At 34.5% G+C, this 26,240-nt stretch overlaps 2 protein-coding genes across 4 annotated transcripts in view; one reads left to right on the forward strand and one right to left on the reverse strand.

Annotated features, from left to right (window-relative positions):
* Positions 1-2,472, forward strand: part of LOC106115212 (protein jim lovell) — an 86,706-nt gene extending 84,234 nt beyond the window's left edge. Inside the window, exons 16-17 of the mRNA XM_013308530.1 lie at positions 1,583-1,673; positions 2,165-2,472. Of these exons, the coding sequence (XP_013163984.1) occupies positions 1,583-1,673; positions 2,165-2,313 (240 nt within the window). The 3' untranslated portion in view covers positions 2,314-2,472. The remainder of the gene's footprint in view (positions 1-1,582; positions 1,674-2,164) is intronic.
* A 7,124-nt stretch (positions 2,473-9,596) lies between these two features.
* The window catches only part of ATPCL (ATP-citrate synthase), a 35,511-nt gene continuing 18,867 nt past the window's right edge, over positions 9,597-26,240 (reverse strand). For all 3 annotated transcript variants that reach the window (XM_013308623.1, XM_013308621.1, XM_013308624.1), the window contains exons 2-23: positions 25,404-25,520; positions 24,035-24,140; positions 23,427-23,612; positions 22,668-22,781; positions 21,508-21,587; positions 20,634-20,892; positions 18,996-19,208; positions 18,289-18,446; positions 17,934-18,096; positions 16,853-17,020; positions 16,227-16,350; positions 15,708-15,805; positions 15,333-15,431; positions 14,870-14,985; positions 14,122-14,262; positions 13,534-13,673; positions 12,943-13,181; positions 12,506-12,648; positions 12,024-12,186; positions 11,344-11,477; positions 10,399-10,605; positions 9,597-9,937 (exon numbers count right to left, since the gene is read on the reverse strand). In XM_013308623.1, the coding sequence (XP_013164077.1) occupies positions 9,775-9,937; positions 10,399-10,605; positions 11,344-11,477; positions 12,024-12,186; positions 12,506-12,648; positions 12,943-13,181; positions 13,534-13,673; positions 14,122-14,262; positions 14,870-14,985; positions 15,333-15,431; positions 15,708-15,805; positions 16,227-16,350; positions 16,853-17,020; positions 17,934-18,096; positions 18,289-18,446; positions 18,996-19,208; positions 20,634-20,892; positions 21,508-21,587; positions 22,668-22,781; positions 23,427-23,612; positions 24,035-24,140; positions 25,404-25,453 (3,264 nt within the window). In that variant the 5' untranslated portion in view covers positions 25,454-25,520 and the 3' untranslated portion in view covers positions 9,597-9,774. The remainder of the gene's footprint in view (positions 9,938-10,398; positions 10,606-11,343; positions 11,478-12,023; positions 12,187-12,505; positions 12,649-12,942; positions 13,182-13,533; positions 13,674-14,121; positions 14,263-14,869; positions 14,986-15,332; positions 15,432-15,707; positions 15,806-16,226; positions 16,351-16,852; positions 17,021-17,933; positions 18,097-18,288; positions 18,447-18,995; positions 19,209-20,633; positions 20,893-21,507; positions 21,588-22,667; positions 22,782-23,426; positions 23,613-24,034; positions 24,141-25,403; positions 25,521-26,240) is intronic.

The following is a 26,240-nucleotide window of genomic DNA, read 5'->3' on the forward strand; positions in this document are numbered from 1 at the left end:
TAAATTATACATTTTGTACAACAACTTATACATTTTCTACAATAAATTATACATTTTGTACAACAAATTATACATTTTGTACAATAAGTTATACATTTTGTACAATAAGTTATACATTTTGTACAATAAGTTATACATTTTGTACAACAAATTATACATTTTCTACAATAAATTATACATTTTGTACAAAAAGTTATACATTTTGTACAATAAGTTATACATTTTGTACAACAACTTATACATTTTCTACAATAAATTATACATTTTGTACAATAAGTTATACATTTTGTACAATAAGTTATACATTTTGTACAATAAGTTATACATTTTGTACAATAAGTTATACATTTTGTACAATACATTATACATTTTGTACAATAATTTATACATTTTGTACAAAAAGTTATACATTTTGTACAATAAGTTATACATTTTGTACAATAACTTATACATTTTGTACAATACAATATACATTTTGTACAATACAATATACATTTTGTACAATACATTATACATTTTGTACAATAAATTATACATTTTGTACAATAAGTTATACATTTTGTACAACAAATTATACATTTTCTACAATAAATTATACATTTTGTACAACAAATTATACATTTTGTACAATAAGTTATACATTTTGTACAATAAGTTATACATTTTGTACAATACAATATACATTTTGTGCAATACAATATACATTTTGTACAATAAGTTATACATTTTGTACAATACATTATACATTTTGTACAATAAGTTATACATTTTGTACAATACATTATACATTTTGTACAACAAATTATACATTTTGTACAACAAATTATACATTTTGTACAACAACTTATACATTTTCTACAATAAATTATACATTTTGTACAACAAATTATACATTTTGTACAATAAATTATACATTTTGTACAATTACTTATACATTTTGTACAATACATTATACATTTTGTACAATACATTATACATTTTGTACAATACATTATACATTTTGTACAATAAGTTATACATTTTGTACAATAACTTATACATTTTCTACAATAAGTTATACATTTTGTACAATAAGTTATACATTTTGTACAATAAGTTATACATTTTGTACAATAAATTGTACATTTTGTACAATAAGTTATACATTTTGTACAATAAATTATACATTTTGTACAATAAGTTATACATTTTGTACAACAAATTATACATTTTGTACAACAAATTATACATTTACCCTACTATAAAATATGGCTGAACCGCCTTTTTTTAAATTGGTGCAATTCCGAGCAAAAGTTAGCATTTTATATAGGAGTACAGTCGCCCATTCACACTAAATAAAAAAAATAGTTTACTAATATTATAAATGCGAATATTTAGATGGATGTATGTTTGAAGATATCTCTAGAACGGCTGAATGGATTTCAAAGTCATTCATATAGAACATAGTCTGGAAGAACACATAGACTACTATGTGTTTTTCGCGGACGACAGCTAGTATAGTTACTTTTATTTCAGTTCAGTACTTTCTATACAAGACAAACAAACAAATACTTTTTATAATATTAATATATATTGTTTGTAGCAAAGTAAAAAATCGCTGGGCAACGTGACAGATGAAGAGGGCGGACCCGCGACCGCTCATGATAAGTGCCAGTATACACAGGCTGCCTCCAGTAAGTATACATCTTGACTAAACTGTATATAAACTAATTTTGTTTGAGAGGATGCATGGAAAGGAAAAATATTTTCTTTCTGTGCATCTTCTCTGTGGATTAAAAGTAGGCAACGCATATGCAATTGCGTATGTCTATGGGCAACGGTCACTTCGCTATTTCAGCGATTTCAGGTGGTCGCTCCCTCGTTTGCCATCTTATAATAAAAAAAAATAAAAAAAGAATATATGCTTAATTGTAACTCTATATAATTTTGGAGCATTGGCTCTTGAACTAGGATTGAGTTTTATGTTTCAAGAGCTAATACTTTACTAATAATTGCTTGCTTTGCTTGTAAGTATAACAAAATGTCTATAAAAAGATCTAGGATTTAAGTAGAAGTTTTTATACCGCCATTTTACACGATAAAAACTGTCTAACATTATTTACATTGATTAAAGATGGCGGTGTTTTGAAATTGCTAGAATAACAGTTTTTACTTTGTTTTCCAGGTGGTAAATGGCCGTCAATCCGTGTAGCGTCAATAGAATCGCTACGGGAAGCCTCCGCATCGGGTGCTTCGCCCTCGCCCTCCGCCCTCATGCGCACTCGCCCCGATCTTACTATAGTCGCGGCGCGACGCAGGGACGACGACAACTGAGACCGACAAGGATATCTGACCCGGTTATAAATTAAACTAAATGTCATGATTTATGTCTGTAGCTGCCTTGTCATATGTCATGTCATGGTTTCTTTTTTTTATATCATAAGATGACAAACGTGCGAGCGGTCACCTGTAATCGCTGAAATAGCAAAGTGACGGTTGCCCATAGACATACGCAATTGCATATGCGTTGCCTACTTTTAATCGACGGAGGAGAGGATGCACAGAAAGAAGATATTTTCACTTTCCATGCATCCTCTCATCCGGTAAGTCCACTTCCACTTCCCATCCTTATAAGAAAAAGGGTGGGAAGGGAAAGAGGAGTAAATTAGTCCTCCGGGATGCACACTCATCAGACTGTAGTTGGAATTGCTTCCACTTGAGTCGTGTCTTCTGTATGGTCGTGGTATTTCACCGGGCGAGCCGGGACAATTCGTGCGAACATGTTAAAGCTCGCTCTACCATTGTTAAAAATCTTCTGTTTGGAAATGACAACTTTTGCTTTATTTAGATTTAAATGTGCCTTTTGATGTTACGTGACTGTTAATTCTATCTATATTATTGGTTAGAACAACACAGATACAAACTGACCAAAAAATGCGAACATCATGGCACAAAATACTATAGTCTAGACCAGTGTTTCCCGCGTGTGCGATAACGCCCCCTTGTGGTTGCTGCAGGTCTCAAGTTGCGGGTTATAGTAAAAGTTTCCTTTACAATTCTCCGTTAATATACATATATATGTCACAATAATTCATTAATTTAATTTGAAATTATAGTGGTTTTTAAATATGTGAAAATATGGGGGGCGCTAAAAAAATATTTATTCTCAAAGTGGGCAGTAGACAAAATAAGTTTGGGAACCACTGATATAGCCAATCCATTTATAATGGATATAAACCAATGAAAGAGCCTGAGCATTATTTATTGTTGCCATTTTCATCAAACCATTTTAATTAAAATGAAGACATTAGTTGAAAATTGATGAATTAAAATAAAATAATAAAAACTTGTAAGAAAACGGCTAAACACTGACATGTTCGCTGTGACAAATGAGCTGGTGGTCACGTCCACGAAATAATACCAGTACCACTCATCCTGATAAAGGGCTTCCGATGGGTTAGAAATTAGTCAGTGCCACCTGACTAATATACATCAGTGTTTTAGCCGTTTTTATATCAGTTTATTAAAATGTCTCAAGAAAGTATGAATAATTTAATGAAATTAAGTTTTTTTTTTGTTTACTGGTAACACTAGTTCGGTGAATTTCAAAAAATTGTCATAAAATCTTTTTCAGACTATTCTATGACCGGGTCAGATTTTTTTTTTGGATTAAATTAGACCGTTATTTGATAAATTTATTAAATTAAAAACTTGTACGTGTCTTATTTTGTGGTGAAAATTAAAAAAAAAATGTTTTTTTTTTTCTTATTTATAAGTGAGGTCCTAAACGCCAGCGGTGAAGCTATCTCGCTATTGTAACTTCCTAATGTATATAATGTAACAGACCAAAATATATTATATAAGTAAGTAGGATACCTATATATTGAATTTAATATACTTTATTTTAAGTAAATAAAAAAAAAATTGTTAAAAAAATTTTTTTTTTTTTGACATTTTTTGTTGTCAAATTCAATAGAAAAGTAATTTATCAAAGTTTTTTTTACCATAGACTTATTAAAAATAGACATGTCTATACTAAAATATATAAGAATAATTTCTCATTTCTTTATTTTATCTTTTAATATGTTTTTATTTGAAATTTTGCGGATTTTTTTTTTGGAGAAAAATTTAAGTTATGTAAATTTTTTTTTTGACAATTTTTTTTTTATTTAATTATATTATTTTCATGATAATTATAGTTAAATCATATATTTGTAAGAATCACGTCCTATGACTGATGTTAATTTAAGTTAAATTGTAAAATAAAATATATTAATTAAGTAAATGTATAAAAAAATATGTAATTCCAATATCTTTAAAAAAAAAGATGATATTTTAATATAATCAAAAAAATATATATAATATTATAGGCATTTAGGCAAATAATTTTTTAGATAACGTCATATTTTTTTTTTTAATTTAATATAATTTTTTATATGAAAATCGTCGCTTTAGATATTAGTAAGAGAAAATATATTTATATTGAATATCCATTTGTTCCTCTGACGTTCATAATCTGATAGTTTTTAGTTTTTTTTAAAGTTAATTTTAACATAGAAATGTCAAAAATTTAAATGTCAAATGAATGTCAAAGTGTTGTAAACGAGGAAACGTCATATTTCAAACATGGCGGATTGTACGCTGTTTCATATTTAGGAAATTTGTTAAGAATTGTGAGAAAAGCGAAGTGATATTGTATGTTAGTGTAGCTAATAATTGTTAGATTTTTTTTATGTGTCGGAAATATTTTGTAAATTATGAATTTCAGCGTAAGGGAACATACCCATACTACGTGACCTATTTTGGTTAGTTTTTTCGATCCCTCCCACCCCTCGGAGACCACTCGTAGTACATGCCAAGGCCCCCCTCCCTTTAGTATTTACGTAGTAATTCATAATTATGATTTTTAATCATTTCACAGGTAAAATTTGAAAAAATAATTTTGTTCATACTCTTCTTTATAGCATAAGACTGCATGCATTCTTAAATTACTAGTGAATTATGTATTATGAAAAAAAAACATGTAACGACTATGTGACTAAAATCTGAGCCATCCCCCCGCTCCTGTGACTGACCGTAGTATATTAAAGACTCCGCTCCCCCCTTCCCTAAACGGTTCACGTAGTATGTGTACGTTCCCTAAAGTAATTGTTTACAATCTTTTGACTTTTGTTTGGAAGTCATGTAAGTAATATTTTTTTTGCATGTAGACTATAAATCGTGTTCATTCAAAATGATTCTAAATCTGAAATTTTGACGAAAAAAATTATTTGACAATTTTAATTTGACGATAATTAAATGAACTATAAACTTATGTAAACTAAACAAAATGTTTATTTAAATATTTAAACATAGATATATGAACTATAGATGAATCGGAAGTATAAAAGTGAGGCATAAAAACTCTGGGGAAATTTGCCCCAAAAGTCTTTTGGGGTAAATTTCCTCATTCTTGTTAAACTCCTAACACTGAATCTATGGATTATATATTTATATGTTAAAGTTATTTGAAATCAAATTTACATAACCTAAAAATGTGTACATTTGGGTTTTTAGTGTTGATTTTTCTAGTTAAGTTTGCAAAAAAATCAAGTTAAAAATATCATAGTTAAATGAATTTAAGTTTAAATCAGAGATTATAATTTAAGTTTTAAACCAGAAAATCATTATTTTTCAATTCAAAAGACAATTTTTTTTTTTAGAAAATATTTTAGTAAAAATCACATCTAGAAGGATTCTGTTATTAAATATTCTGGAAAGTACGAAAAATCATTTAAAGCGGAACAAAAGATGATAATTTAACAAATTTCTTTTTTTTTAATTAGGAAACATGAAAAATAATCGATTTTTTTTTTTGTAATTTTAAATGTAAAATTGTTTGAATTGTGCTATTTAAAATGTTTAGAAAACTCCGGCCACGACCCACCCTGTATGTAATATGTTTTCAATGTATAGCAATTAATTTATCCTAATTGGATGTTTTGTACCAAATTTTCATTGTAAAATGTAATTTATTATACTTTTATATGTTAATTGTTGTCTACTCATAGGTTAATTAAGTTTTAATTTGCAATAATATTATTCGCAACACATTTTCTATTTGATATTTGACCGAAGGAAAGATATTGAACTTTTTAACTCTTTTTTTAGATGTTTTTTTGGATTTTTACGAATTTTGTTTATATTTTTTTTATTTTTTACGAATAGAATGATTAAAATTGTTACATTAGCTTGAATTTGCCCCTTTTAGGTCGGGAGCATGTGTAAATTTTTTTAGGCAATTTTATAGTTTTTTATTTTTTCGGTTTATTTTAAACTTTCTTTCCTTCGGTCTGATTTTATATGAACTCATTATGTTAGAAAATATATTATTTTGTTTAAGTGATTGTCGCAAATTTTAGGAGCGATGAGCGGTTTGACATTCTGAAGTACAGTCAGGGAAAATGGCGGTATTCCAACATTAAGACGCAGCTTTTAAATATGCCTATAATAATAAAAGTACTGTCAGTGGTACACTAATTGCTATTTACTATTTGTGCAGTTGTTTATTGCTACTCACTATTCCCTAATTGGTTATTTTATAAGGGATAGAGTTTGACTCGTTGTAAGAAAGGCAATTTTTGAAAGTGGAACACCGCGAAATGCCCTGATTGTACATTCGTTTGTTTTGGAAAACTTCTATGTATTGTCCGGAATGAAGTAACAGTATTGTTACTACTGTTGTATTAGAAACATGTCGTTTCTTTCTTTCTACATAAGATAAAAAGGGGCATATTTCGTGTCAATTTTTTTTAATTTGGATTATTGCAACCGCTCCGTTTGCTGCGATATACGACAGATGCATACTGTTAGGTGAATAAACAAAGTTTAATAATCATTTATGTGTTTTTCTTTCAAAAAAGTTCCTACAGACGCCGTCTTATAGACAATAATAAAACGAAAAATAAATTCGCAGTAAATAAAAAAAATATATTTCAAATAAGTTGACAAATTTTCAATATTTACAATTAATACCAACCATTTTCACAAATACACCAAATAAATAAGAGATTAAGCAGAATGTATCTTAACAAATTAATAACCCGCCCCAGTGACGTCACAAACCCGCGCGTTTTGACTACCGAAGCATGTAACAAAACATGTTTATTACATAACTTTCGGTAAATCAAATTAAAAACTAACCTAAAATAATAACAAAACACTAACCTCTATTCGACTGGACAGGTTATAAGCCATTGATTTTGTGCCTATATGATTTCCGCCATATTGGCGCTAACCTTTTAAAATTCGAACAAAAATACAGATAAAAAAACTGACAGTAATTTGAACTAGCGTTTTGTTGGTACTAAGCAAAAGTAATATAAAAACGATCTGTCCATCTTTTATAGAGAACAATGGAATTTTAACTGATAAGAGAATAAGAAGTAACATGCAACAAAAAAATATATAATTTTATCAGTTTTTGATATTAATACCTCTATAAATGGACCGGCTATAAGACGTAGTATTCTGTGCCTTGATGTTCGTCATTTTAACGCTGACGGTAACTGTTTGCAGTAATGTGAATTCAAACTAATAATAAAGATAGAATCACGTGACATCAAAAGGCGAGTTTAAATCGGAACAAAACAAAGCAAAGCAACGCAATCACCTATCCATTTATAGAGGTCAGCGCAATATAAAATAAAAATATATAGGAAGTAACTTAAACATTCGATTTTTACCTAAAAGTGAATTTTATATATCTTCAAGCTCTAATTTTGGTGTAGACAGAAATAGTCATTTCACTTCTATAATTAAACATTTTTTTGTAATTAATCTTTTAATACGAAATCTAAAGTGCTTTTCCTATTTATCTATTATTTACTATTGTGTTATATATAATATATATTTCTTATTAAAAGATATAAACTTTAACAATATAATTGTTTATTTTTTTTATTTAATTTTCATTTTAAAAACCATTCAAAGCTGACTAAAGGAGAAATCTGTATAAGGAAGAGAAATTTCCAGGTATTTTATACTCTTGCTTATCCAGATTTGATCATTTCAAAATAGATTTAATTTTTATAAATATTAGTAACTATTTCGTTATTATTTTAGACTATTTTTAAACGGGGTTAGTCAAACATTTAAATATTCGAATAAAATACAAACCGACAAAGTTATCTGACCCGACATAAGTCGGAATGTCACAAGATCCTTGTCACTATCCATGTCTATTAGATATTTTATGTCTGTTACCGACATAGAGACGGGTCAGATAATTTTGTCGTTTATTTAATAATAAGATTATTTTCATATCAATTTGACCATTAATTATTCTATTTTTATTCAATGTTACAAATGCCGTCGCTTAATTAAACTATGTATAAAATATATATATATAAAAAAAATATTGTGACATTGTAACATGTTGACGGACAGCCATTTTATATATATGTACTTCTAGAAATATGTCATAGAGAAATAATAATTTGGGGCATAAAAATGAGGCATAAAACGGAGGCAAATTTCCTCGCTGTCGTTTTTTTCAATACAAAATGACATTAAAAAAAGACTGACGATTAGATAATTTAAAAAAATAGTTAATTTTAAAATGTTACTTTGGGATATTAAAAAATTGTACTTTTTAAAACATTTTCTAGAAATACAATAAAGATGACATTTCTTGGATGTTTTTTTTTTAGTTTTCTTAACGGCTGTAAATCCAACTTGATAACTTAAGCTAAGCCGAAGTTATTCAAAGACTTGTTCCCCAAGTTATATGATTTCCTACTTACACGAACTTAACCGACAGATGGCGCTCATTTTTATATTATTGTGCTTTTCTATTTATTTAATTAAATGATTGTTAGTTTAAAAATATATTATTTATATAAATTAGCGCCATCTAGTTTAAAGGAAAAAAAAACTTTTGTGTTGGCTTTTCAAATTTCAACAGCGAAATTGGACGGATCATAAACAAAATGGATCTAATTTCGTTGTTTTTATTATTGCTTTTTAAAAATAATAATTATGACATAGTGTTAACAACCATTATGACAATTATAAGACAAAAAAAAAATATTTTTAAAATTTATGTCGGAACTAACTTGTCGGTAAATGACATAGCAAAAATAAATTTTAAGTTCATTCGTTTTAAATAAATTATTATAATTAAATAACTGTCAAGGCTATGCACAAACTGATTCAAGCGATCTGCGTTTTTAAATCCGCCATACACGGACGAAAATTTATGAATATTGTCATAATTAGAAATATTCACAAGATCCTTGTCGGACTGTTGCTGTATGTTGACCGACAAGGATATCTGACCCAATGGGCATTAGTCAAACTAAATTATGACACTAGCATCCTCTAACAGTGAAAGTATAACAAGATGTTTTTAGTAGCGTAGCTAATTTTTTAATATAGCTATTTAGATTTTGTGATATTTTCTGTCATTTTTTTATATCATAAGTTGGCAAACGAGCGGTCACCTGAAATCGCTGAAACAGCGAAGTGACCGTTGCCCATAGACATACGCAATTGTATATGCGTTGCCTACCTTTAATACACGGAGGAGAGGCACAGAAAGAGAATATTTCCCCTTCCTATGCATCCTCGTTCGGAAAATCCACTTTCACTTCCGATCTTTATAAGAAAAAGGACTAAAATTAGGCCCTAGTCCTATATACCACAAAAACAGCTCAACGGGTCAAATATCCTTGTTTTCATCTAGATTTTCTTTTCCTCACCGTCCCAGATTATTAAATAAATATTATATTAAGCCAACACAATAAGTTTACAGATCTAGTTGTTGGGTGCCATGTATGTGATGTCATCCCAGGGGTGACGGTACAGTGGTTGCTTCATCCTCTTCTGATCGAGATAATGTCCCACCAGGCCGATGGTGCGACCCAACACGAACAGAGCATTGATAGCGCCCATCTGGATGTAGTTGTTACCTTCCTCCCTGAAAATAATCATCATCATCAGCTCACAGTCTCCACTGAGGGTCTAACCTACCCTAAGTTAGTTAGGTCATAGTGAATGCTGGTCCAGTGCACTTTACTCATATTTTTGACGTTCTCAGATATGTGCAGCATCACAATTTTCTTCACCGTAAGAATATAGGATAAATGTACATATTTGGTACATGCTGGGATTCGAACCCAGGACCTGCAGATATGACTTCTAAGCTACCGTTAGACATCAGATTGACTAGGATATGATGCATCTAGTCTAAATTAAATAAAAAATATTATTTTACTACTCCTACTAATATTAAAAATGCGAATGTTTAGATGTATGTTTGTATGAAGGTATCTCCGGACCAACTCAACTGATTTTGATGAAATTTGTCATACATATAGAACATAGTCTTGAAGAACACATTGACTACTTATTAGGTTTTTATTAATTTGGGTTACTAACTGTGTGAACAGCTGACAATGTCTGAAGAGGTCCACCATTGCTGCAGCAACAATACCATCCACATTCAGGATAAGGTTGGGCTTCTTCCGTGTTGTGATCGCCTCCACGTCTAGAGCATACCGCGTCACAGGCCACGCCGGCCATCGAGATGTTACATACGCTTTTAGTTCACGCACACGAGAATCTGGATTGTTTATTGATTTCACCCTGGAAATATTAAAAAAATCTATTTAATAAGAAAAAAATAGAAGATAAAGAAGCAAATGTCAATTAGTTAAATTAGTAGTTGGCTGTATTATCTTGCTAATATTATAAATGCGAAAGTTTAGATCAGTCTTTCCCAAAGTGTGCGATAACGCCCCCTTGTGGGTGCTGCAGTTCTCAAGTTGCGGGTTATAGTAAAAGTTTCCTTTACAATTCTCCGTTAATATACATATATAAGTCACAATAATTAATTAATTTAATTTGAAGTTATAGTGCTTTTTAAATATGTGAAAATATGGGGGCGGTAAAAAAATATTTATTCTCAAAGTGGGCAGTAGACAAAATAAGTTTGGGAACCACTGGTTTAGATGGATGTGTGTTTGTTTTAAGATATATCTAGAACAGCTGAACATACATATAAAACATAGTCTGGAAGAACACATAGGATTCTAAGATTTTTTAAATTCCGCACGGACGAAGTCGTCGGCCACAACTAGTTTTTAATAAAAAATTAACTTAGGATATGTCACAGTTCGTAAGACTTTCGCTTATCCATATTAGAAAGTATAAAAAGATTTTTAACTTAATTTTAAGTAAATTTATCTCTAATCTATACATAACTGTCCTTCCAGACTATTTTCTACATCCGTGCGAAATTTCATCGAAATCCATACAGCCGTTCTGGAGATACCTTCTAACATCCATCCATACATCCATTAAGATGTATAAAAACTTATTCACCTGTGTCCAATACCCATAATCAGTTCACCCTTAGCACGTTTCTCGTTAACAAACTCCTGGGGATGCTGACCCTTGTCGTATGCCGCACAGAAGTCTGCTGCAGCACGATCCAATGCTCCTCCGAACCTGTCACCCTGAAGACATGGCAATATTATAGACATGGTCAAAAAACATAGAAGGCACACCTCAAATGGAATAAATTCCAACTACAACAAACCTAAGTTTAGTCTTTCCCTTCCAATACAAATTAGGAAGAGAAAGGGACACTTCTTTTCCACAAATCTACTAATCTGACAGAGGAGGGGACACATAGAAACAGTGGTAGAGCCCACTTTAACATCGTCGCAGGAATTGCCCGGTTCCATACGGTCTGATGAGTGTGCGTTCCGGAAGCCTAATTTTAGTCTTCCCCTTACCACCTTCTCTTCATGTTCTTATTAAGATGGGAAGTGGAAGTGGATTTTCCAGATTAGGATGCATGGGAAAGGAAAACTATTCTCTTTCAGTGTATCCCCTCTGATAAAGTTAGGTAACGCATATGCAATTGCTTATGGGCAACGGTCACTTTGCTATTTCAGCGATTTCAGCTGTTCGCACATTTGAAATTGTCTATTGACAGCTATCGCCATTTTGGCGAATGCATCTTATATTTAACTTTATGGTATTCAGAATATACGAACAATAGTAAGAAGTCCGCTGACAACAGATGAGATGAGATCCTTGCCGGCGCGCGCTGTGACCATCGTGTTGTGTGCGCCGGAGACAGCGGGGCCGTGGTCTGCTGTCACTATCAGCACCAGCTCGATGAACCGGCACGCCCAGGATGGTAGCTCGCGCTGGAACCTGGAACACGAGATAATATTATGACAAGGTGAACGCAAGGAATGACAAGGTCGATGAAAGATCATGACAAAGTTAGAGTAAAGTTTTGACCCAGTTGAGACATGACAAGGTGAAGACATGAGTTATGACATGGTTAAGGCAAGGAATGACAAGGTCGAGGCAAGGTATGACAAATTTATGACAAGGTTGGGGCAATATCATGAAAAGATGGAGGTAAAGTCATGACACTGTCGGGGCAAAATTGTGTCAAGCTCGTGGATAGTGATGAAAAGGTGAGGTCATCAATGTTGCATCATTGTGTCATGGTGTCAATACTGACCAGAGCAGGCTGACAGTGCCGCCGACGCCGAGGCCGCGCTCCAGCACCTGGCTGATGGGTACACCGCAGTAGGACAGCTCCTGACCGCGCTCATCACATATCGTGCTAATGAATGCTGCCGGCTTGCGGATTATGCCCAATTTCTGAAATTACAAATAACATTTAATTATTGTCATAAATATAGAAAATTTGAGGACCGAAAGAGGGCGCTTTTGTGCTAATTTTATCATGTTTTTCTATTTGACACCCATATTGAGGTATGTCGTACGCCATTTTGTGATCGCGGCCATTTTGGATTTTTCATAATGCTGTCCTATTTAAGCCTTTTCATTTGACACCCATGTCGAGAAGTTACGCAAAAATATGTTTATCCGCCATTTTGTAAGACGCCATCTCAAATTTATTGAAAAGTAGTATTAACTCGATTAGTCTCTTACCCTGGCCCAATCGTAGTCCATAGGTACTTTAGGTGGTTCCACCTCCTCTTTCACGATGATCTTGCCTTGATCAACCAGTTTCTGGTACACCTGGTTCACCGCTTTGCCCAGACTATCAAAAGATTCAGGTACGGTGACACCGAATGATTTCAACGCCGCGTTCTTAGCTGCAGCTTTCTCTAATGTTGATCCGGCGAGAGAACCCGCGTGTCCGAATTGTACTTCCGATGAAAACATATCTGGAATTAAATTATACATACAAATATTTGAATGTCCTTATATTTATATCTTACTAATATTATAAATGTGAATGTTTAGATGTATGTTTGTTTGAAGATATCTCTGAATTTTGTCATACATATAAGACATAGTCTGGAAGAACACATAGGCTACTAATTAAGCTTTTAATTCTACGCCATTCTACGGACGGCGTCGCGGGCTACAGCTAGTTTTCTATATCTAGACCAAATTACAGCCAGATCCATACAGCAGTTCTGGAGATACCTTCTAATAAACATCCATCTAAACATTCGCATTTATATTACTAAGATTTGAGTTCATTTTTATCTCTAATAAAAAAAAATAGTTCACCTGAGCAAGTGCCAATACACCATGCCACCATAGGCTTGGTGATAAGCTTGTCACGGATGGCACGGCAGATATGGTACTCCTCGACACCTCCCACTTCACCCAGCACCACCAGCATCTTCACATTGGGATCCGCTTCGAACCTGATCACATTAGAAAATGTTAAAAAAATAGAACTATTTTTTTTTACCGTGGAGACGTATAGGAAAGAGAAATTTCCTTTGTCTGTGTTACCTCTTCTGTCGTTTAAAGAGAACGCATTTGTAATTACTATAAGAGGTCGCTTCGCTATTTCAGCGAATTCAAGCCGCTTACTTGTTTGCCATTTTGTAATATAAAAAAAAACATTACGAACATATCATGTGATTTTATATCCTGATTCATAACATAAAACTTAAAAATATTGCAAATTTTTGTTTAAATACATGTTGTTAGGTATATGAGGGGAAAAGTAGTTTAAAAACCCACCTTAATCCACTAAAGTGGGGGTTTTGAGCAAAGAAAGTACTTTAAAAACCCACATAGATCTTTTATGAACTAGATCCTTTAAAATACCAATTTTTTCACATTATGATAGAAAGATGTTCATACCTGAGAAGGTGATCAAGGAAGGTGGTGCCAGGGTATCTGTCACCTCCTATGGCCACACCTTCACAAACTCCATCAGCTTCCTTGGAGAGGATATTATTCAATTCATTACTCATGCCACCAGACCGGGATACATATGCCACGCTGAAAAAATTAAAAAAATAAATCGTTATAGTGTAACTTAACTAGAGGTCGCTTCAGTCGTCTTTTTCAAAAGTTACATATTTTTCCCTAACTTTTGAGTTTATATTGCCGCGCGTAATAAAAAAAACTTTATAAGTAGTCTATGTGTTCTTCCAGACTATGTTCTACATGTATGACAAATTTCATCAAGATCTGATCAGCCGTTCTGGAGATATCTTCTTACAAACATCCATCCATTCATCTAAATATTCCCATTTATAATATTAGTAAGATATGTTTAATCAGCGTCAGCATTGCTTAATTGTGAGTGTCGGTGGCTCAGTGGGTTAATCACTTGACTTGTAATCTGCAGGTCCTGGGTTCGAATCCAGCCATCTACCAACGTATTTTTCGATTTCCGATTTACATATGTACATTTATCCTATGTTCTTACGGTGAAGAAAAACATCGTGATGTTGCACATATCTGAGAAGATATTCAAAGATATGTGTGAAGTCAACCCGCACTTGACCAGCATTGACTATGACCTAGTCACATCACTTAGGGTAGGCTCAAAACCCCTCAGTGGGGACGTATAGTGAGCTGATGAAGAAGCGGTAAGATTTACCTGCCAGGTCGATACAATTTGCTGTCAATAATATTATCTATCATTCCAGCAGTGTTGCCAATCTTGAAGCAGCCAGGCTTAATGCCACCCACGGTCGCCGGACCTATGATAGTCACCTGAAAAAAAATAATTAAAAACGTAAGTACTTTTGTGGGTAGTTTTATAAAATAGCTTCATAAGCTTGAGCTCAGTCAATGTTTATTTACGTTCGGTCTGAATTATAGTTCAAGCGAGAATATATCTAGGGGGCGCTTCAATCGGTTTCATTATATTTTCTAACGTAGTTAAAGAAATTAGATCCTTACGCAATATGGAATAGCGAAGAATTTACAAATTTATTTATTCCTTCTTATATAGTTTTAGTTGTTATTGTCTTGACAATAGATGGCGCTATTTAAAACTAATTTTAAGCTTCATTTTGATAACAGCGCCATCTATAATCAGTCACATTGAAATCTCTTACCCCTCTTTGATCAGCCACTTTGATGAGTTTCCTCGTCATATTCTCCGGAATACCTTCAGCTATTATAACTATTGTGTTAATTTGTGGATGTTGCATCGCCTGGGAGAGAAAAGAAAATAAAATTACATATTTCTCAATTAACTTAACATATTAGCGAAAAGACTAGAAATTTATGTTTTTTATCCTTTTAAAATATCTATAGGTCAGTTTATATACTCCCATAATATTTAAAAAAAGCTTTGTAAGCAACTATCTTGTAAGTAGGTCTGACAATCGGACAACATCTATTTTTCATCCCCCTAAATGTTAAGTTTTATTAATTCCGCGCGGACGGAGTTGCAGGCGACAGCTAGTTTGTTAAGGGTTTAAACATACCTGTATGGTACTATCGTAGGCAGAGCGAAGTGATGCAAATGTAACCAAAACTGTTGCTTCTTGATGTTTGCGCATCGCTACATCCATGTCAGAGAATACTACAAACAAACAAACAGATTAACAAACAAAAAAACTGTATTACCCCAAACAAATATTAATAGACACTGTCGGTGGCTCAGTGGTTAAGCACTTGACTTGTCAGCAGGTCCTGGGTTCGAATCCCGCCATGTACCAATGTGTTTTACATATGTACATTTATCCTATGTTCTTACGGTGAAGGAAAACATCGTGATGCTGCACATATCTGAGAAGAAATTCAAATATATGTGTGAAGTCAACCCGCCAGCGTGGTTGTCTATGGCTTAATTACCCTTAACTTAGGGTAGGCTCCGAGCCCCTCAGTGGGGACGTGAGCTTATGATGTTAGTTCAACTCATTTTAACCCTTTGAACGCTAACCTTTTTCGTTTTTCTACCTAACAATAGCGACGGGATCCTTGCTTATCCAGGTTAAACTTACCTGGTATGAAGACTTCCTTATTTCCAAAGTAATATTTCTGCTTGTGGTCAACAGTGAAGGGGTAGACAATGGCCACCACTGATGGCTCCGAGCGACGGCAAATGTAATCGAAATCCAGCATGCCCTGATTGTAATAAAAATATAAATTAAATAAATAAAAAAAAGATATTCTTTATAAGATAACGCCATCTATTTGCTGAATATTAAAATATTTTTTTAAATGTTTATTTTATTGTCTCCAAAATATTGTTCAATTAAAAAAGTGTTATATTTTACAGTTATTTTTTTTAATTTACTTTAAAATTAAAAAAACAATTTTTATTTTATAACGTAACCAATAGATGGCGCTCATCTTTTAAACCTCACATTGTTTTTGTATTTAAGGTCATCTTACTGATATTATAAATGCGAATGTTTAGATGTATGTTTGTTTGAAGATATCTCCAGAACAGCTGCATGGACCTCCATGAAATTTGTCACACATATAGAACAAAGTCTGGAAGAACACATATGCTACTAATCAACTTTTTAATTCCGCGCGGACTAAGTCGCGGGCGACAGCTAGTATATCATAATTATAGAACATCTGGAAGAACACATAGACTACAAATTAAGTTTTTTTTTACCTGTATAGCTCTATTCTGCATTCCCCAGATGATGGCTTTAGTGCGGTCAGTGAAGAGCGGCCTTGCTGTACTGAGCGGCTGTCCCAGGTCCATACGTGTGGGTGCCTGGGAGCATACCAGGTCTAACAGGGCTGGTGTCAACTCTGGTAGATCTAGCTTTGGTGCCGGCTGAGAAAAAAAAAATACCAATGTTATTTCACCTTTGTATAATTTTGAGATGGAAAATTTCTAATTAATTTTACTTTGTGTTTCCTAATTTTTTTATAGTTCACATCAAGAAAAGCTGTATAACTCAATTTTATTTGCTAAAAAAAACGGATCCTAACTCAATAGATTAAAGTTTGTAAACATCATCATCCTGCCCTTATCCCTATTGAGGGTCGGCACAGTATGTACTACTCCTCCATACATCTCTATCAGCCGTCATATCCGAGTCTACCCCCTTCTTACGCATATCCTCTTTCATACTGTTTTTGGTCTTCCCCTACCTTTGTAGCCATCCACATTAAATCCCGCATAACATGTCCAAACCACGCTAATCTTTTACTCCTTAATTTCTCGATCACTGGCGCTACTTTCAAACTTCCTCTAATATATGTACACATTTTTAACTTTTAGTTTAAAGTTTGTAAACAAAAATTAAAAATAGATGAATTTGTAAAATATTTAATAACCAAAAGAAATTCGATAAAAAATATTTTTTATGCCCCTGGTCTGTCTGTACAGACCATAACTCTACACTTCAAAGTGAAAGCAAATCCAATTCTCCGTATTCAAAAATTATAACCCTTAGGTAAATTTTATTGTAGGTTTAAAAATCTTTTTCACTTACCGTGGGTTTCTGAATCCAACATTTGTTATGTCTGTTGTGTCAAAGATGACAAATGTGTCAGAAACCCACGGTAAATATTATAAATGCGAATGTTTAGATGTTTGTTAGAAGTTATCTCCAGAACTATTGCATGGATCTCGCTGAAATTTGGCATAGATGTAGAACATAATCTAGCAAAACACATAGACTTATTTTTTTACTTTGTGGATGTAGTCGCGGGCGATAGCTAGTTCTCTGTATTATACACACCACAGGTTTGGGTTTGGGCAGTTGTTTAGGCGCGTAGTCCAGCTGATGGTCTGCAGGTATAGGTGAATGTCCCAGCGCCAGGCCAACTATCGCCGTCATGTTGCTTTCTGGTCCGAACACGTATAGAGGTATGCGGAGACGTTGACCCACTTCGCGCATTTGTCTATGTATATAAGAAAGATTAATCGTAGGTTTCTGAGACTAAAAATTGTGTATAAAACATATCCCTGTCAGCTTCAGCTTTTTAACAATAAATTTCATAAAGATTTTTTCCTATAATAATGAGTTAAACAAAAAAAAATGTCATTTAAACGGGTAGGAAATTAAAATCCTCAACTGAAAATCTGTAACTAACCTGAGTCCTTCCTGATAATTAGGACCTCCTCTTCTCACAAATATTGTGACATTGTACTGGAGGAGAGCATCCTTGTATGTCTCAATAGCGCTGATGATGCCGCGGAAGGTGTCCGCCACATTCGTGAAATTAGCTATACCACCGCCGATGATCAGCACCTGGTACAATACGGGCACTATAACATCATCATCATCAGCTCACAGTCCCCACTGAGATTCGGAGCCCACCATAAGTAGATGACTAGGTCATAGCTGGCCCTTTAATAGATAGCTGCTAGTAAGTAATAACTACAACGTAAATTGAAAATAAAATATTAAAACTAATTTAAAGATACTCCTTCGTGCGAATAAAGCAATAAACTCGGGTGAAAGTGAGAACTTCCATAAGCGAGAAACTCGGATGAGACAGAAACCTCTATAAGCGAGAAACTCGGGTGAGAGCGAAACCTCCATAAGCGAGAAACTCGGATAAGAGACAAAACCTTCACAAGCGAGAAACTCAAATTAGAGCGAACCTCCATAAGCGAGAAACTCAGATAAGACAGAAACCTCTATAAGTGAGAAAGTCGGTTGAGAGCGAGAATCTTCATAAGCGAGAAACTCGAGTGGGAGAGTGAACCTTCATAAGCGAGAAACTCGAGTGGGAGAGTGAACCTTCATAAGCGAGAAACTCGGGTAAGAGTTACTTTAGTGAGTTTAAAAACTAACCTTGCCGTCGGGATGTTTCTCCCTGCACATAAGACTGAAGATTGTCCTAGCGTAGTCCGCGGTCTGCGCCTCTGTGGGCGCGCCGGAGTACTCGCCGTAGTTGGCCAGCTCTCCCGCACCGCCCAGAGCGCATACAGTGTCACTGTACGCGACAGACGCGCCCCCTCCAGCCACCATGGTCCAGATGCGACCGGATTTGTTCAGCACTGTCAGCTATAAAAACAGAACAATTCATTCTGATTTAGTAACATATTAAGCAAATTTAAAAACATTTATTATCATCATCAGCTCACTATACGTCCCCACTGAGGGGCTCGGAGCCTACACTAAGTTAGGGGTGACTATGCTATAGTCAACCACGCTGGCCAAGTACGGGTTGACTCCACACATATCTTTGAATTTCTTCTCAGATATGTGCAGCATCACGATGTTTTCCTTCATCGAAAGAACGTCGAATAAATGTACATATGTAAATGGAAAAACACATTGGTACATAGCGGGATTCGAACCCAGAACAAGTGATTTAACCCCTAACCCACCGACACTCAATTTTAATTTATTTAATTTTCTATAAAAATATTTGATTATATGTACTTTAAACAGCAAAGAAAATAAAAGGATGCATAGGAATTGAAAATGTCTTTCTATGCGTTCTCTCCTCAGTCTATACGTATCTATAGGTAGCAGTCACTTCGCTATTTTGGCGAATTTAAGTGACCTCTTTACTTGTTAACGTATGCCTTGAATAAAAAAAAATTCAAAGTCTATTTACAATTTGGACACCTGCATTTAATATCTCTTAATGTCGAATCTGAATAAGTGAGAAACCTCTATAAGCGAGAAACTCAGAGAGGAACCTCTATAAGCGAGAAATTTAAGTTAACGAGACATATTTAAATAAATAACTATAGCAAGAAAATCGCGGTCCCTTTAAAATATAAAATTACCTTACTTATATTATAAATGGGAATGTTTAGATGGATGGATGTATGAAGTTATCTCCGGACCAACTCAACTGATTTTGTTGAAATTTGTCATACATATAGAACATAGTCTGGAAGAACACATAGACTACTAAGTTCTTTTTTATTGCACGCGGACGTAGTCACGGCTGACAGCTAGTATATTATAAATGCGAATGTTTAGATGGATGTTTGTTAGAAGATATCTCCGGAACAAATCAACAGATCTTGTTGAAATTTGTCATACATATAGAACATAGTCTGGAAGAACACATAGACTACTAAGTTCTTTTTTATTGCACGCGGACGTAGTCACGGCTGACAGCTAGTATATTATAAATGCGAATGGTTAGATGGATGTTTGTTAGATAGTATCTCCGGACCAACTCAACAGATCTAGATAAAATTTGTCATACATATAGAACATAGTCTGGAAGAACACATAGACTACTAAGTTCTTTTTTATTGCACGCGGACGTAGTCACGGCTGACAGCTAGTATATTATAAATGCGAATGTTTAGATGGATGTTTGTTACAAGATATCTCCGGAACAAATCAACAGATCTTGTTGAAATTTGTCATACATATAGAACATAGTCTGGAAGAACACATACACTACTTATTAGGTTTTTTTAATGCACACAGAGTAGGGAGGCATGTAGTCAATAAAATTACCTTCAAACTGGCTCCACTCTTAGCATCCAGGTCAGCGATGTGAGCCTCTTCGGGGTAGGCATCTCTTCCGAAAGGAGGTGGGAATGTCACCTCTCCCCAGTGTTTAGCGCATATAAAGTCGGCAGTCTGGTCCAGTTTCGCGGCTAGATCTAGCAGATAAATCCTGTCACCTGTCACCACGATTGGATTGATCTCCATATAAGTGAAATGTAAATCCACGTATACTTTGTAGAGGGATAGAATGAATGTTGTTATTATTCTGAAAATAAAAAAAAAATAACAAGTGATTTCAATAAAAAAGGACTACTATAAAAAATTAGACAATTCAAACTAGCTGTCGCCTGCGACTCCGTCCGCGTGGGATTAAAAACCATAATTAGTAGTCTATATGTTCTTCCACATTATATCCTAGGCTACTTATTATGTTTTTTTTTAAATTCCGCGCAGACAAAACCGCGGGCGTCAGCGTATACATGCATATGTTTGAAAGTCACAAGATATCTCCAGAACGGCTGAATGGATCTGAACTTTGAATACATAGGCTACTAAGTTTAAATCCTGCGGAGAGTTGCAGGCAACAGCTATCATCATCAGCTCACTATAAGTCCCCACTGAGGTGCTCGGAGCCTATCCTAAGTTATGTGACTAGGTCATAGTCAATGCTGGTCAAGTGCAGGTTGACTTCACACATATCTTTGACTTTCTCAGATATGTTCACGATGTTTTCCTTCACCGTAAGAACATAGGATAAATGTACATATGTAAATCACATTGGTACATGGCGGGATTCGAACCCAGGACCTGCAGATTGCAAGTCAAGTGCGTGACTACTGAGCCACCGACACTCAGCAACAGCTTGTTTGTCTATAATTACCTTCTAACAGAAGTTGATTTGACATTCTTGAGCAATTGTGTGTCAACTTCCTCACCAGTAGGAAAAGTGTCAACGGGAACCTGGAATTTAAAAAAAAAGAAATCTTACTAATATTATAAATGCGAATGTTTAGATGTATGTTTGTTAGAAGATATCTCCGGAACAGCTGCATGGATCTTGATGAAATTTGTTATGCATATAGAATATAGTCTGGAAGAACACATAGATTACTAATATTTTTTTTAATTCTGCGCGAATGGAGTCACGGGCGACAGCTAGTATGTCATAAATGGGAATGTTTAGATGGATGGATGTTTGAAGGAAGATATCTCTAGAACGGCTGATCAGATCTTGATGAAATTTGGCATACATATAGAACATAGTCTGGAAGAACACATAGACAACTTATAAAGTTTTTTTTAATACTCTGCGGACGGAATCGCGGGCGACAGCTAGTGTTGAATAAATTCGAACTCATAACTTCATATAAAGTCTATTTAACTAGACCAGAGTTTCCTAAATTATTAATCTCCTTGTCATCATATCTTGCAAATTAAATCCACTTCCCGATTACTGATTGAGTTGAAATTTTGCAATATTATGATGACATGGCGGTGATCTGATGATGGAAGTGGAAGGTGGTCATAGGAACTACGCAATGCAATAACACAACCCTATCGAGTTTGGACTCGTTTGAATCGTCTTTACGAGAAGCTTATCTTTTTTTTTAATTTTAACTTCTTTAATTTATTTTTTTACATATTATAGAAGATTTTTTTTTGTAAATTTATAAATATTTCTTTTACCATTCCAACTAAGCTCTATGCTTGTGCTAGGATATGGTTCACGACAATAGTCGAATGTCAGGATTCGAACTCCCGACCTCGTGATCGGAAATCCGTACCCTTTACCATTAGGCTATTGACGCTTATTTTAAATAAGTTCAATTTCTCTCTTTTAATTAAATTTATTCGCTCTTTTATATAAAACTTGTTTTTAAATTGTTTTTATATTTAAATTTTTATAAAATGTACTATTATTCATTGTAAAAATTAAACTAAGCTAATCTTAATGATAAGTCTAGTAATCGAATGGTTGTATTCGAACCGACAATCATATTGTATATCAGTATTTAACCACTAAGCTATTGGTATAATTACCTCTAATCTAAGAGCCAGTGCATCCACATCTCCAACATCTACACCTCCTTGGTGATGGAACAAGATGGTGTCAGATCGCCGGCCAGACTGAATGCATAGGTACATTTCCTCGTTCTGAAACATACAAACAAAAATACAGACGTCAAGGTAACAGAAGTATTTAACAGTGGTAGAGCGAGATTTAACATCTTCGCAAGAATTGTCCCGGCTCGCCCGGTGAAATATCACGACCACACAGAAGACAGGCGTCAAGTGGAAGCAATTCCGCGTACAGTGTGATGAGTGTGCGTCCCGGAGGACTAATTTAGTCCTCTTTGCCTTCTTACCCTTTGTCTTACAAGGTAAGGATGGGAAGTGGAAGTGAACTTTCCGGATGAGAGGATGCATGGAAAGGGAAAATATTTTCTGTCTGTGCATCCTCTCCTCCGTCGATTAAAGGTAGGCAACGCATACGCGATTGCGTATGTCTATGGACAACGGTCGCTTCGCTATTTCTCCTTCCTTATGATATAAAAAAAAGCAATTTCATATTTGATAAATGTGCTGGAGGATGTGCTGGAAGGAACGGAAGGGGAAATTTTTACGGTGGTAGGACGCATAGAAAGGGGATACATCCTCTTTCTGTGCGTCCCTTTCTTTGGCTATTAAAAGCATCTGTAATAGTCTACCCCAAGTTATGGTGACTAGGTCATAGTCAATGCTGGCCCAGTGCGGGTTGGTAGCAAGTAGGTCACATGTAAGCCAACATAAGTTACTCACCGCGTCATGTTTGACAAATGGTTCGACAACAAATCTCCTTAGTTTGCCAAGAGCTGCGCCAACTTGTTGTTCCTTGCCTGCATGCTCTGCCAACCAGCGGCGTACATCAGCCGCACTCTTGTTGACACCGACAAGACCCAGTTTGCCTCGACGCTTTATCAATTGATCCGGCTTCACCACTAAAGACTGGAATGGTTAAAAAGTTAAATATTACATCGATTTATCGACTAAGTGGAAGCAATTCTGCGTACAATCTGATGAGTGTACCGCAGGCCTAATTTGACTCTTTCCCTTCCTAACCTTTTCTTATAAGGAAAGGATGGGAAGAAGATTTGATGAAGGAGACGTGGACTGAAGATAGGCAACGCTCCTGCAATTGTGGTTCTCTATGGACAGCGGTTGCTTCGCTATTTACCGGCCGCTTGAAAACCATTTTATAATCTTACTAATATTATGAATGTTCAGATGGATGGATATTTATTAGAAGGTATCTCCGGAACGGCTAAACGTATCTTGATGAAATTTGGCACAGATGTAGAACATATTCTAGAAGTTTTTTTATATACGCAAGTACGTGTGTAAAGAGGTTGATTTAATTATTTGATTACCTCTTTGGTGAGCCATGGATTTTTTCCGATTTCGTCTTCCCAGACGGTGCTTTCCTCGAAGACAGCGAACCTACATGGTACTAATGCAGTACCTGACCCTATGTGCCTGAAAAGATTATTTAAAATATTGAAAACTTAATACCACCTTGAAAATCGCGCATATGCGTGGACGGGACATTTCAAAAAATTAAAATACGATTTGAGGAGAGTTTTGACATTTTTAAGGCTTTTTTTTATAACAGAAGGGGGGAAACGAGCAGCGGGAACACACAGGTGTTCAACGACGCCCATGGACATCCGCACCGCAGATGCGTTGCCGGCCTTTGAGGTGGTGATAGGCTCACTTCTTGAAGGACCCTAAGGTTCCGTACCTCATAGGAAAAAAACGGAACCCTTATAGGAACACTTTGTTTATTATGCCAATTGATTATTCTATCGGTTTTTGTACAGGCGCTCATCAGGGAACGTACCCATATTACGTGACCCGTTAAGGGCGGGGAGGGGAGCGGAGTCTTTAAAATACTACGGTCAGTCACAGGAGCTGGGGGGGGCAGGTTTTTATCACGTAGTCGTTAGTTCTTTTTCATAATAAATAATTCACTAGTAATTTAAGTATTCGTGTAAAAGAAGAGTATGAGCCAATTTTTTTTTTAATTTTTGCCTGTGGGAGAGGGGGGTCTTGGCTTGTACTACGAGTGGTCACCGAGGAGGGGGAGGGGTCGAAAAAACTGTAAAAATTGGTCACATAGTATGGGTATGTTCCCTAAATTATAGTCGATAGCATATTAAAGAAACATATCAACTCTATTTTGTTGAAAACAACAGAGATGACGATATAAAGAGACTTTAGTCTCAGAAATCCACGGTTAGATTTTCTTCCGGTAGAGCGATGATAAATTTAATCTTGACATGTAAAAACTTTATCTAAGTAGGTTAGATAAAGTGATGTAAATTTTGCAATAGCTACATCAAAGGAATCTCTCTGAAGTGCGAAGTAAATGTCCGTGGAAACGCACCTTAAGACAGTCACTACGTATATTTCCACTGACTATTGAGTTATAACAATATATTTTTATCAAATCACTCAAAAGAGTAATGATTATATTGTTAGGAAGAAAATCCAACACAGTGCCGATGTGTCGCAACACTAGCCTTACAAAAATGTCAACGTTTATGTCCCCTCACACAGACAGACAATTTTTTTTTACTAGAATATACATCTACAGACTGGCAACACTCTTTTTTGCAGTGTCATTTACTTATTTAAATAAATAAACTGCGTTTTTTTTTTAAATTTGCTTTATTACTTTTTTCTTTTGAAAACCTTTTGTTTAATGATTTTACCGACTCGGTGATATTCACCTCTCACCTGGTTATAAGGTCTTTGCCGGTCGCCTCGTAAATGGCTTTGGACGCCATCTTGTATCACCGCGGATCGGCTCGTGTTGGGGTTGGCAGTCTCGACCGTGATAGCCTTTGGTGTTACCTGAAAAAAAAAATACTATAAATCTTACTAATATACTAATTTTACTTTTATCTTTTACTAATATTATAGCAAGTTAAGTTTGGATGTGTAGATGGATGGATATTAGAAGGTATCTCTAAATCGGTTCAACGGATATCGATAAAATTTGGCATAGATGTAGAACATAGTCTGGAAGAACACATGGGTTACTTACTAAGAGAATATTTTGTCGTAAAAATATAAAATTTTACGAAAACTATATTAACTTTCAAGACTTTTTTTCTGTCTACATTTAATACTGTTAGGAAGAAAATCCGACACAGTGCCGGTGTGTCGCAACACTAGCCTTACTAAAATATCAACGTTTATGTCCCCTCACTAATCATTCTAACATTAGACTTTGTAACGAAAGCGCGTCATTCGCGTCAAAGGATTCTAATTAGTAATAACTAAATACTCGTACTTTGATAAGGAATCGTGATCTTAAAATAAAGTTTCTCGTACTTTTTTCTTCTATAATATTCACGTTTATACCGGTATAGTCAGATTCATATTAACTGATATCAAAATATTGTTAAGCATTCTAGTAAATCGAGGCTATAGATAAAATAACAATCTTTTGCAAGTTTTTTTTTACATACGTAGAAAGAAAATCACAGAAAAAACACTTCATGTCAAGTTTTTTTTCGTTATTCACATAAACAATTGCTATTAAACAAAACTAATTATCATATAACCTAT

This window comes from Papilio xuthus, unplaced genomic scaffold (genome assembly GCF_000836235.2).
Source record: "Papilio xuthus unplaced genomic scaffold, Pxut_1.1 DF827870.1, whole genome shotgun sequence".
NCBI lineage: Eukaryota > Metazoa > Arthropoda > Insecta > Lepidoptera > Papilionidae > Papilio > Papilio xuthus.